The 14,089-nt window shown below is 39.2% G+C and overlaps 1 protein-coding gene across 1 annotated transcript; it reads left to right on the top strand.

Moving 5' to 3' along the window:
* Positions 1-793: 793 nt before the first annotated feature.
* LOC129774907 (uncharacterized) lies at positions 794-1,240 on the top strand. Its single transcript, XM_055778972.1, has 2 exons — positions 794-858; positions 915-1,240. The coding sequence occupies exons 1-2, from the start codon at positions 801-803 to the stop codon at positions 1,238-1,240; spliced, it is 384 nt and encodes a 127-aa protein (XP_055634947.1). The 5' UTR covers positions 794-800.
* Positions 1,241-14,089: the final 12,849 nt, after the last annotated feature.

Below are 14,089 nucleotides of genomic sequence, written 5' to 3'. Positions count from 1 at the left end.
TACGGATAGGTAGGCACACAAATCGGCAGAACAAATGAATACGAAAATGGGAAAGCTTCCAGTTTTCATCAATTTATACTGTTTAGGGATTGGGGAATTGTAATGTATAGCATATCAAACAAATCTTAGAGAATTTCGATTCGATTGGTATGCAAATCATCAGAATTCGCTCACTGTGAAAATAGTTTTCAACGTCAACTTTATTTCATAAAAACGTGACCTGTTTCTGATTTGGCACCCTTCCTAAAAGTGTTTTAATTTCAGTAAAAAACACCTTGGAAAACGCCTAAAACAGTTCGGCAATAAATTCATGGAACATTTCCATCGTAAAATTGAGTGTCCAAAAATTATATAAAAGAACAAGTTCACTTTAAGTTGATAGTGTCTGGACCTTCATTCATTTCGGATCGCCTCAATAGACGAGAGGTTTTTTTTAGCATGGAACATATATGTGGCCGTATAAAAGGTCGTAACCATGTACCAATAATAAATTATAAATAAATTATTGAATCACAAATACAATACGCACAATTTGTTACGCTATATAAGATATAAGACATTGTATGAATTAATAATTTTCTCATCATAGGGTTGTAAAGCAAAATAATACGACACGAATGGATTGCTGCCAGTCTGCAGCCAGAAAGAGGGGTCAAATCGGTAGGATTAACCACCCCATGGTTGTGGACATTTACGTGCATGCAAGCCATAGCTGCGTTATCGATCCTGGATGACCTTGATGCACCCATTGAACTGTGCATGACGACTGATTTTCCCGTTTGGCACACAACATAGGAAGGATGTTATCTGGCTGGTTGTGGATTTCAGCGTTCGTTTTTATTTCGCTCGCTCAAACAGGTAAATCGGACAGTAAAAACGTGAATTTTTGACAGATCGTGACATTCCACTTTTAGCCTTCCCGATCAAGTGCCTACAATGCAAGAGTGACGTTCTGGAGGAAGCTTGCGACGCGGTTGGAAAGCGTGTGACATGCAGCGAAGAAAACGCCGCCGAGCACTTCCGGTACCTTCAGCGGCTGAAGAAGGAACTGGTTGAACCACGAAGAAACGAAGGCTACCAGTGCATGAAGATCAAGGTGGGCAATCATCGACTGGTGAAGGGCTGCATCTATGCCAATATGCCGGTTTGTGTGCATTTCCGGAAAAGGACCAAGCTGTGCTCGACCTGTTTGGACAACGATTGTAATAGCTTGAAATATAGGGATTATTATTTGAATTGAAATAATCTTCCGGAAATTTAACAATAAATCCTCGGTACGCAATGATACTTCAAACAGAACAGACATTTCTCTGCCGATAGAACCACAAATCAGCATATCTCCTGGAAGGATTAAGTACGATACTGTGTTTCATCTAAATTTAATCTTCATAAATCAGCACGAAATGCTGCTGGCCGCAACTCCTTCGGATTGCACCGAGCCCAACCCAATTGAGAATACATATTTATACAATTACCGGTTAATTAGAAAGAAAGTGTTTCTCCTGTGGTGTCCTTTGCGATCTCCAACCAATCGCTGGCTTCGCCCGCCCAGCGAAGGAAGCAAAAAATCGCATAAATTAATTTACTGTTTGCTCTAGACTACATATCTCTTTTTCGCTCTCTCTCTCTCTATCTACCGGAAACGGAGCAGAAAAGTGAATTAATTTTGTTTTAATTTTTGAACCCCTTTTTGCAGAAACTGCGGCCCGATTCAGGTGTGTGTGTGTGTGTGTGTGTGTGTGTGTGTGTGTGTGTGTGTGTGCGAGTGTGTATGTGAGACAGGGAGAGAGCATTTTCTTAGGAGTGCACAAATGCCCGGAAAAGCCTTGCCGAGCCCCACTTCTGGACTTCTGAAGCTTTCGGGCTGTGTGAGAAGGTGGGCGGGCGCGGAAGTTAGCCCACAATACATTATCGTATAATTCACAATTATCCCATTTCTCGAGAAGAAGCTAATTGTGGTTTATGTGTGAATGACGCTCAGTTCCACCAGATGAGGTGTTCGTGGCACTAGCCCGCGTCATCGCGGGAGGGGTGTGAGTTTATTAAAAGTGTTATTCAAGCATGGCCCAGGAGAAACATCTAAAGCGTCGCATGGAAGGCAGGAAACGAACGAAATTGCAGTCACATTCCTAGTTTTTTTTTCGCCCACCAATGGTCGGGAGAGAATCGTTTTCCATTTTCGCGAACGAGTGAAGTTTGTGCTAAGAAATGTAACGCTTTCCAGCGGGGGAGTGGGTCCGAATTTTGGTAAGGGTGGTCATGAAAATCGAGCGACCTAATGGTAGGGCCCACTTCAAAAGTGCTGGTGAATCAAACTATCTTGTTGGGTATTAATTTTTATGTATAAAAGAAGTGTAATACTCAAAGTTTAGTTTTATTAATGATTGGACGCATTTAAGATTCAGTTTCAGAAATATATCAAACAACATTCCTTTTCGAAATTAAAAAAAAACAAATGATTGATGAGGAGTAGACTGAAAGCTATAGTAAGATGCCAATCCGGAATAATCTGTGTGATTGAATTTATAATCCTGATCGGCAACACAAACTTGTCGCCAAACAAAACAGCACTTCTTTGGGCTCAAGAATAACCTTATCAAGTTGTTAAAGTCTCCGTCTTGTTAGAGCTTCGCAATTACAGTGCAAATACTCCGAGGTTCCGCTTTCAGCATTGCAGAAGCAACAAATATCATCTTGTACTAAACCTATGTTTCGAAAATGGTATTTGCTACTGAGGTCTTTTCTGTTAAGATTCAGCAATTGTTGAGTAATTTGGATACTCGAAGTGATAATTAGTTTTGACTGATTAAGTTTTAGAAGCTATCCGATTGGCCATCACAACCCGGTCTCCCCATTTCTTCAGTTCACTCTTCTACACACAGTCAGAAATACCAGTGAAGGGTGAGATTGAGCCACTTCTGGCTTGTTCATTTCCCTATTATCTGACTTAGTTGCCGTAAAAGAAAAATGCATTCTCTGGCAATTTTTAAAGAGCGCTTGAAAGCATTGAGATCCTTAACCCTTTAACGGACCGTGAGAACTAGGCAAGGGATCGACTTCAACTTCAGAGAACATAATCCTTACATGAGGAAGAACACATATTTACCTTTGAAAAAAAAAAATTAACTATTGAAACAGTTGAAGAAATTAGCGGCAATATAGTTGCCACTGCCCGTTAACCCCAAAAACACTTCACTTTATTGCGCCTTTGGTTATGCAAAAATATTTCTAGTGCAGCGAAAAAACATGTTTTTATAGAGTCTCAGAAAAAAAAAATTAAATTTGATTTTTTCATCGAATCAATCGAATCGAATCGAATTCAATCGAATATTTATCTAATGGAAAAAAGTGCATTATCTCAAACAGTAGATTCTAATTAGTACGTTTACAGTGAAAAACTTTTCAAGTTGTTGCATTTTCAACGAATTATCTGCTGGCGCTCTAAAATCGTGGTTTTGTTACATAAAAGTGACTCCTAAATTAATATCGTACATTTTTAGCAGCCCAAAAAAATTGGGGGATTGTCAGATATCTTCAGAAGGTTTTGGCTTAGCAAAATATTGAAATAATATTCCACGTGCAGCAAAAGAATATTTTTTGTTGGTGGTTACCAGTACCCGTTAAAGGGTTAAGTGCCACTTGACAGTCTGATAAGATGCAGATGCTAGCATGTCTATATATATATTCCTTTGATGCAGACATTTATACATTCTATTATTGCAGGTATTGCTGCCTGAAAAAAACGGTTAGCCAGTTTCCTACAGATATTTTTGTTCTAGGACCATACACTCCGGCACCTGTTTTGATTCCCATTTTCGACCCATCAGTGTAATTAGAACATGATTGAACCATTACGAACGTTGGGACCACCTTCATACCATACTGAACGAGAATGTTCGATCACTCTATACGGAATATCATAATTAGTGCTAGGTTACATCCATTCACTGTTCATCTCTGAGCGTGGTCCAACATGTAAGAGAATTCAGGATACTCAAGAGACCAGTTTTGTCACTCTTGAATATTTTCTTCCATCTTCTTAGCTTTAATGCGCCTTTCTTAGTCTTCAGCTGAACATGTTGACTCAAAGGTGTAGGACAGGTGTAGGATAGCTTCCAATGCTTTTGAGGGTGTGCTTTGCTCCAGTTATAGCAACGCATGCTAGTCTTGGAGATTTGTTTGGCTTTTTGTAGCTACAGTTTTCTTAGTCTTTTGCCACTACACAGTATGTTCAATAAATAAGGGGACTTTTTTATTTAAATCATGGAATACCTAACGCCATCTGTTGAACGTCGATAACATTAGAAAGGTAAAGATCTCACCTTTCAAACGCAGCCAACTTTATGTAGATCGGTTGACAGGTTAAAAAGTTACGCAGTTTTTAATGACAGCATGTTTTGTGCTTGTGTCGTAGAAATACAATGGAACAAAGAGCAAATATTAAATTTTGTTTCGTGAAATTTTCTCGTAAATTCGTGAATTTTTGATGAAAAAACTGATTTGTGTCATGGATCACCCTTCATATTCTCCCGATCTATTGTAAAATAACAATTTTGAAATTCTGGCAATTGTCACTCATACAACACACTTTTGTACGAGACGATGTTTACGAAATCTATTCATTTATGAAAAACCACAAAAAATATTCCCGTTTCCAGAAGACAGTCTAGATCAGCTATACTCAGCCTCTTCTGGTTGGTCCACCTGGTTTTATTTTATTCTAAACCATTTTGTATGTGTAATAATCACGAAAACCTAGGAAATCATCACTTTTTTATGATGTAGGATTACGTTTTTCAGTTAGGGTTGTAAAAGTCCGTTTTCCCCGGAATGAACGACGCGCACCTTCTCCGTTTTCAGAACATAATACCCTCGAGCCCGACTGGCTCGGTACTTTTGACGTAAGATTATGTCTAAACGGAATATATGGAGAGGGTAGAATGAAAACCTAAACACAGAACATGTAAGAAAAAATGAATGATTTCGAATGCTTATAATTCGAAGATTTATCAATAGATCGGAAAGATGTTTGCATCAATTGATAGGAAATATTTCTAGGCATCTATCATAATGAATAGAATGTTATTTTTCCTGAGATAAACAATTCAACAACTGTGAAATTTTAAGCGTTATCTAAACGACCTACCCGCCAATATTAACGTGTTAATAACAACCAACTAATGTATCAACAAGGAACATTAAATATTTATATACCGCTTCGAATCCGGCGCGCGAAAAAAATTTGCTTCGAATTGCAGTTGGTCGACGGATTTTTAAGAAATTAAGTTAAAAGATGAATTGTTTATGAGTGATGTTTTTTACTTTTTGACCCAATAGCTAGTTTCAGAATTGTCACCGGCAGTGAAAGCACTATAAATATTGTTCTCGTCTTGGCCAACCTCAGTTTCTATTTTGCTATTGTGTTGAACGGACGTGCAAAAATTTTCGTCTAAGAATTCATTATCAGAATATGCACAAAGCAACCATAGTGCAGAGCCTGCACTGATGGCCAGAAGCAAAGCAAAAAAAGAAATATTGAATACCGTACCGCGTTGGTTTATACACTCTGTCCAACTTGTATAAGGCCATCTCGAATATTTGTCGTTGCAGCACAGTTAGTATTTTAACAAGATACTTCCATACATTGTTAAATGCTTAGAATAAAGTATATTCAACATCAATTTCGTTCAAAAGAGTCGTTTGTTCATTTATTGGGATTAAATATGATCATTTCAGCTGTCCAGTTTCTATAAGGCCACTTCCAAATTCATAAGCATTATCAATGAAAAATACAAAACAAACAGCAGATTTACATTTCAATAATTGGTAACTTTGCCATTTCGGTTAATAACCTGGAAAATTCGTGTTGGCATACTATTTATCAAATTCTGCATCAACAGCGGTGTACTGCTTTCCCTCAGCGTAACTTCTGCGTACTAGGATTCCTCAAAGATTTTCAAAAAATAAATCAAGTTTTTGGGCCTTAATCCACTGCTAAGTTCCCTTGCTGGTATGAATAGCGGCATTGTCTTGTTGGAATGTGATTTTTTTGCTACGATATCTACGCAAAAACGGTATGAGAGAGGATTCCAGAACATGTATGTAATCCGTGCTATGTAAAGTGGATGTAAAAGCTATCTTGAGTTTTCCGATAGCACAGAATCCCGCCCAAACCATGTACGAGCCTCCACCAAAGTTTCTGGTTGAAAAATACTGTTCCTTCCTCCGTATATCACGCCAGTACCCGTTGAAACCATCTAAAGGGACCATCTTGAGGACCATCTAAATTGAACTTCTTCCCCATGAAGATAACCTAGCATAGTAAAAAGTCAAAAAATAATTGTAGAACTTTCCGTTGTAGTATATAGAAAAATTTACTCTTTTGAAAACGTTTTTTGTCATGACATACCATGTCCCACCATGTTGATTCATGTGAGCTTTGGCAAAACTCAGACGTCTTTCGATGTGAGATGGTGTAAGATCAGGAACTTTAAGCTTTTTAGCCATCTTTATGTAAGGGCCAAAATTTGCCAAAATTTGACGAATTGTCTCCCGTGAAACATTTAAATTCAAAGATTGCTTTATTTTCAAAAGCGATTTTGAAGTATTTGAAACTGTTCTAATTATTTCTCGCTTATCTCGGTCAGACAGCTTCGATTTACGTGGAACTCTCTTCTTTTTACCGTATCCTTGAGAATTCGTCAAATAATTGAGAACTACTTGATGGGATTGTCCAATCCGACGAGCAATTTCTCTAATTCCAACATTTTCTTGGTGAAATGCATAGATTTGTCCTTTTTCTCTATCTGTGAGCACTTTTCCTTTCGGCTTTTCCCAGATTTATTATTCAAACTAACTAAAAACTACGGAAAACGCAACTGGTCTTATAGAAACTTGACATTTGAAAATACAAAAACATTTCTTTACGCTCAACGCTTGCACATACACTTATGATGCAGTGCAGTAATCATGCAGTGTATGATAACTACCAATACAAGTTCACTAGAATATAAATTGAAGCGTTGTTTCTTTACAATAAGCATAAATCAACTATCTTCAGTTGCTTCTACAACCATCCATCGACCCTTTTCAGGGCCTCCGAAACCTTTGACTGAAACATTGTTTTAAAAAGTGCTGAGAAATGAAAAGCGGAATAATGTTTAATTTTTTTCGCTGGAAGAGTGCTTGCGTGAATCAAGAAATATGTTCGGATTTGTTGGTAATTTTTTTTCCAAAATATATATTTTTATTCAGGCGTTATTATGGCGTTAGCCAGACGAGGCCGTGAGTTCAATATTTTGACAGTTTTTCTTATTATCTATGTTAGTAATATGTAACCGATTACTCGCGGTTGGCTCGAGGTTAGTATTACAAGTGTTCTCGTAATTGGGATGTAGCTGTCTTCAATGCTCTGTACGTGTACCCGACATGAGATACTTCCTATTGGGATGCAGCTGACCATTAATCAGCAACGCCCCCCTGGTCTGTACCCCATATCTAGCGTGGTGCGTCTTCTCGACTCGAGGAATCCAGGATAGAATGGTCACTATCCGGCGCAATCATCAGCTCGTGTAGAGTTGTCATGAGCGGTACAACCTTTGGCTCTCGTTGAATAATCAGTGGACTGAACAACCTTCGGCCCGTGTATCTGTGAAGAGTGTGTGTATGTATTGCCGCGACTAAGTGAAAGTTTATCGTTTGGATAGGAGGGATATGAAACGGGGACACAACGAAGGAAACATCATTAAACGTTGATATCGACGTTACTGAGGAACAGATATATATGAAGCAGAAGATCAGGATCACGGCTACCAAAGATATCCCGGACGGAGATATCCGATTGTCTGCCTTGTGCTCTCGTAATCTAGAGATCTGAGAGCGAGCAGCATGGAACCGTATATACGACCAGATAATATGCTCGATGTCGTAGTAGCCATCGCCACAATCACAAAGATTGTTTGCTGCGAGCCCAATGCGATAGAGATGCGCATTTAGTTTGAAGTGATTGGACATGAGCCGAGATATCACGTGAATGAAATCACTATCTACATTCAACCCCTTGAACCATGCACTCGTCGAGACCTTAGGGATAATCGTATGTAACCAACGACCGAACTCATTTTCACTCCACATGCGCTGCCAACTTACGAGTGTGTGCTGACGAGGAATGTGAAAGAATTCATCATAAGCAATTTACCTTTCAAAAAGTGTGCCTTCTGAAGCGCCCACCTTAGCTAGCGAGTCCGCTTTCTCATTCCCCGGAATCAAGCAATGACAGGGAACCCATCCTAAGGTAATCTTGAATAATAATGATGGTAATGAAGATAATGATTTTTTTAATTGTAGAGGCTTTAAATTTTTTTTGACGTAGGACTACGTCTAACCGGAAGATATAGGGGGTGAAATGGAAATCTATGCACTGAACAAGTAGGAAAAAATGCAAGATTTGGAACGCTTATTACTCGAGCATTTCTCAATAGATCGCAAAGGTTTTTGCATCAATTGATAGGAAATATATCTACGTATCTATCATAACGAATAACATTTCATTTTTCTTGAGATAAATAATTGAATAATTGTGAAATATCAAGCATTGTCTAAATGCACTATGTGCCCATTTTTGACTGGTCCATTTTGTGCTCCTCAAATCGTACCGACCAAAACGGGCAATCAGAGCAGCAGCGAAATAGAATGAAGCACGATTGGAAAGGAAAAAGAAAAAAATGAACGAAACATTGGTCGCAGTCTCACACATGCGTAATTCTCGAGCCAGCCAGTCAGCTTAAAAATCCCCGCTCCGCTGCCGTAACGATCATTCTCATTCAAACCGTAAACCCCATCGGTTCGCATCACAACACATCAACAAACCAACCCAAGCAGCCATGTCTGGACATGGTAGAGAAGGAAAAGTGAAGGGAAAGGCAAAATCCCGCTCGAACCGTGTTGATCTGGAGTTCCCCGCAAGGGTAGCTAGGCCGAGCGCGTTAGTACCAGTGCACCAGTCCACCTAGTCGGCGTTATATAGTTTCGGCCGCCGAAGTGATCGAGTTAGCTGGCAAAGCTGCTCGCGATGATAAGAAAACCCGCATTCGGAACAGAACACATTCGGTTCGGTGGACATCAAGACAACAGGCAGTTGCAGCGAGTGGCGAGTGGCAAACGCAATCGCAAAACGGCATCAGGTAGCAGAAGAAAAAAGTTTGTTCTTTATACAAACTGCTTTGGTGGCAAATCTAGAACAAGGCGGCATCGAGGGCGTTCGAAATGGTTTTTTTCAAAACCACGAGTACTAAGTTTTCTAAATTGGAACCATTCCATAAAACAAGGCGCTTTTCAGGGCCATTAAACCTTCCAAAAAAGAGTTTAGGAAATACAGTTCAATGCTTTCTAAAACAATATCCAAAATAATAATAAAACACAAATTGATTTTTTCATAATTTGTTCGCCAGGATATGATGAGTATGTGAATTTGGCAGTTGTTCTGAGCTTATTGATAGTTGGGGACTTTCCTGATTATTCAATTTTCACCAATTCTTAAATTGTTTCCAGATTGAAAGTACAGTAATTTACAATTAGTTCGACATTTAGCTAATTGAACGGACATGTAATGCGACTTATTTAGTTGGACATTTGTGAACATAGAGATCCAAATTATGACCCCACATTGAAAGTCGACACTGTCCACTGTCATCGCAAATGTTCCATTACAGGTTAAAATCGCCTCCAATGCGACACTGAGTGGCGCTTCGGCACGTCGCATTGAATGTAATTTACTGTACAACATGTCACAAAGCTGGATGGGAACTTTTTTTCCAACTGTGAAAGCTGTGGCGAGTGGCAACAAATCGCTAAACAGGAAGGTTTAGCCGAACAAGATGGGGATATCGAGTGATAACAAAACAATAAACTCTTTAGATTGAAGATAATTTTGTGATCCTGAAAAGGACCCTTTTTAGCCTGCATGTGAATCCAACGAGTGAACAAATCGTAATGAATGTATTTTTTTGCCATCGCTCCCTTTTAACGCTCATTCGTTCGTCTCGTTGGACTCGCCCCTCTGGCTGAGTCTGCCGATTTGTCTCTATCCTGTGAGTGTGTGCCGCTAGAGTATAAACCACGCGGACCCCAAAATATATCTTATTTTCTTTCAAACCGTAAACCCGTGTGGTTGTACGGCATCGGCATCGTGGACGTAACAAAGGAGGACAGGTTAAGGGAAAGGCAAAGTCTCACTCGAACCGTGCAGGTCTCCAGTTCCCTGTTGGTCGCATTCACTGTTTGCTCCGCAAGGGTAACTAGGCCGAACGGATTGGTGCCGGAGCACCAGTATACCTAACAGCGATTATAGAGTTTCGGCCGTCGGAGTGCTCGAGTTGGCTTGCAAAGCTGCTCACGACAATCAGAAAACCCGCATCAAGAACAGAGCAGCTTCGGTTCGGCGCTCATCAAGGCAACAATTAGTTTCAGTGAGTGGCAAAGTGTTTCTCCGGCACGTCGCATTAAATGTAATTTACTGAACAACATGTCACAAGCTGGATGGGAAGAAATTTTCCAACTGTGAAAGCTGTGGCGAGTGGCAAACGCAATAGCTAAAAGGAAGGTTTAACCGAACAAGATGGGAATATCGAGTGATAACAAAAACACAACACCAAAGGTTCTTTTCAGAACCATCAACATATTCATAAAGAGTAAACAGTAAACTAATCCATTTTTCAGGTAGATACGTAGGAGAAGAAAATAAAACAATATATTTAAAATATATATTTAACAAAAGCTGTCCCCTTTGTATAGTCCTACGTCACTCCGGTTATGTCCCCGACATTACCCACCCGACTTTTAGTTCATTGTTCTTTAGTTCTTTCGAAATTTCTCAGTTCATTCGCCTCTAGCCTTGAAAAAGGCCAGTTTGAAAAGTTGAACTTAACACTCGTTTTTGTGGAAGGCCGTATGGAAAGCCTCGTTGTCACAGCCTGGATGACTGATACATCGTTAATGACGTTGTTTTTGGGAGCGTTGAAAATGTAATATTGCTAAGAGATACTAAGAAACTACTTGGATAGTCAATAAGTTCAGTGTTTCAATGTCGCTCCAGACTTCGATCAATCAGCAGTACATGTGTATACTGAGAGTATGAGAGTAGTACTATCTGCTTAAATTTGCGTTTTATTGCATCGCGAAGCGTTCGCGACCCTTACTCATTTAAAGTATTCATTCATCGGTCCTTGCTAATGCCCTTGTTCTCGCCGACAATAATTTCGTAGTCCTACGTTAACAATGCCGTCGTATCTTGGACACCATCCATTTTTATTTTTTTTGCGTCCCGCGACACCATGAGATTGACGTATGTTTGTGGGCCTTATGGAAAAAAGGTTGAGTGTAAACGCTGGGCCAACAATAATAACAGTAAAATATGACAAAAAAGGTAACTCGTTTCCCGTCTCTTCATCTCTCTCTCTCTCTTCATCTCTCTTTTACTTTCTTCCTTTCTAAAAAATAAGAAAACATGACTATTTAGCCATTCCATGCCAAACCGCTATAGTGGATCTCAGATTTTCTCAGACCCGTATGTTTCAATAGGCTGACCATTTCCATTTTGTGGTGGCCCCATAAACCACACCCCCTTTTTTTTCCCTCCTTTTTTCATAAATTACTTTTTGACGTAGGACTACGTATTTCATTTCTATACCGGGGTGTAAAATCAAAGTTTCGAAAACGAAAGCGTTACGCCGGAGACCGAGATTTTGAGTGTTAATAGCTCCTAAACAACTGAACGAAATGGTATGATAAACACTTCATTCGAAAGATAAAATGTCTACGCGTTCTATACTTGTTACTTTCTGATCCAAAAACTTGTTTCAATAGTCTTAAATTTGCTTTCAAAATGGGCTATTGAAATCACCAATCGGTATATAAGCGAGCGCCGCTCGGAAATCCACTCAGTTCTAATTGAACAGCGATTGGAGCATGTTGTCGCTGTTGTGATGAAGCTAACTTCGTTTATCATGAAAGAGCTGATGAACGGTGTTACCAAGAGCCTGTTTGTGCACCTTAAGCCAGAAGGGAATCCATCAGGAGGAGAGTGATGCTACAAACGGTTCCCCGGGAAGATCTCGAAGCAGCCGCTACACACACACAAACACACATACACGCACGGAATTCTTTCCGTTTGGATCGAGAAAGATCCGGAAAATAATCTGCCAGTTCCTCTAGGAATTTAAAAATACATTCATGTGAAAGAGTTTATTTGAATGTTTTCTATCCATGTAACACTGTGACCAAATATGTTTCAATCAAGTGCTATTAACAGATGGTTATCGAGTTAGCATTAACCACTGGTGGGCTTCCAGTATCGAGGAAAATGTGGAAATATCTAATCGTTACTGAAAATAATCTGCCAGTTCCTCTGGGAATTTAAAATTACATTCATATGAAAGAGTTTATTTTAATGTTTTCTATCCATGTAACACTGTGACCAAATACATTAGGTTTTGTGATTTTTCAATCAATCGCAATCGACAGGATAGCTTCTGAAGATTATTTTTCCCCATCAGTAGGATATTTCCGTATCCAATATTGGATGCATAAAACCTTGTGCCTCCAACGTAACGCTCTCGTTTTCGAAGTTCTCCAAATATTCATTCATTCAGAATGAATTCAGATTCAACTTCATACAAATGATCTCTAAATCAACGATAGTCCTACGTCACCCTTGCAGTTATACCATAGATATAACCCACTTCCTGTTTTTGATGTAGGACGACGTTTCTCATTTCTATACTGGGGTGTAAGATCAAACTTTCAAAAACGAAAGCGTTACGCCGGAGACGAGATTTTGAGTATTAATAGCTCCTAAGAAACTGAACGAAATAGTATGACAAACAATTCATTCGAAAGGTAAAATGTCTACGCGTTATATGCTTGTTACTTTTTGATCTAAAAATTTGTTTCAATAGCCCTAAAATTACTTTCAAAACAGGCTATTGAAATCACACCAATCGGTATATAAGCGAGTGCCGCTCGGAAATCCACTCAGTTATAATTGCGCAACGATTGAAGTACGATCGCTGGAATGGATGGATATTTTCCTAACACAGACTTCAAAACCATGGAGCCAGGGGAAATCGGCACTGCAAAATAGATGTAAGCAGTGGGTACTTCTGTACTCGCTTGCGTATCTGGAAATTGGAATGTTTCTCTAACATAGACTTCGAAACCATGGAGCCTAGGGGAAATCAATATTGCAAAACAGATCCACGCTGCTTTTATTCACTTTATTCGAAAGATGAAACGTCTAAGATTTATATGCTTGTTACTTGTTGATTGCTAAATCAACGTTAGTCCTGCGTCCACCTTGCGGTTATATCAAAGATATAACCCACTTCTAGTTTTCTAAAATTCATGACTTTTGGACTAGTGGAACGATTCAGATGATCGACATATCATATTAACCCTTTATAATCCGTGGCAACTGTATTGCCACCCACGAAAAATATTTTTTTTAGCCGAAGGGGCGATAAAGTGAGTTTACAAGGCAGCTGCAAAAAGTGTTTTTGATGTTGACGGGCAGTGCGAATTATATATTACTTCATCGACATTTTCAATGCTATACGAGGTGCAACTTCACCATAGAAAATACCAGAACGAATCGACGATACCAAAATTGCACGTAAATGGATCGGCATCGGCACTATATACATTATTCACAATTTCTGTCGCATGGCACGCATTTTCTCCCTGATCAGTGTAAAGCTGGGGATGGAACCGGTTTTTCTTTTTCTTGACTTTCATTTTATCACCATGTAACTCACAACTGAATGAACCAAACCATCAACAGAAATTATGTTCAAGAGCGAAATGTCTTTCTTTCCAATGAGCATCAATCTGAATTGTTTGATCGATATTTCACGTGATATCGATCACGATTGACGAATCTACGATAGATTTACAACCAGATGGCGCAGCGACTAAAATGATGATTTTGGTTTGAAATTCGTTTGAATTTTTCAGAAAAAGATTTTTTTATTTTCCGTTTTCATGTGTTCTTTCTACGCTGAAAAGGTTACAAAATCATCATTTTACATTGTTTCAT

Source organism: Toxorhynchites rutilus, chromosome 3, assembly GCF_029784135.1.
Source record: "Toxorhynchites rutilus septentrionalis strain SRP chromosome 3, ASM2978413v1, whole genome shotgun sequence".
Lineage (NCBI taxonomy): Eukaryota > Metazoa > Arthropoda > Insecta > Diptera > Culicidae > Toxorhynchites > Toxorhynchites rutilus.
Note: the sequence above shows the minus strand (reverse complement) of the source record. Positions and strands in the feature narration are given on the sequence as shown.

What these genes read in the sequence shown, in the direction of transcription:
- LOC129774907 (XM_055778972.1), top strand. Translation starts at nt 801, where the DNA reads ATGTTATCTGGCTGGTTGTGGATTTCAGCGTTCGTTTTTATTTCGCTC. An exon ending in TATTTCGCTCGCTCAAACAG is followed by an intron (nt 859 to 914) that starts GTAAATCGGACA and finishes TTCCACTTTTAG; the next exon opens with CCTTCCCGATCAAGTGCCTA.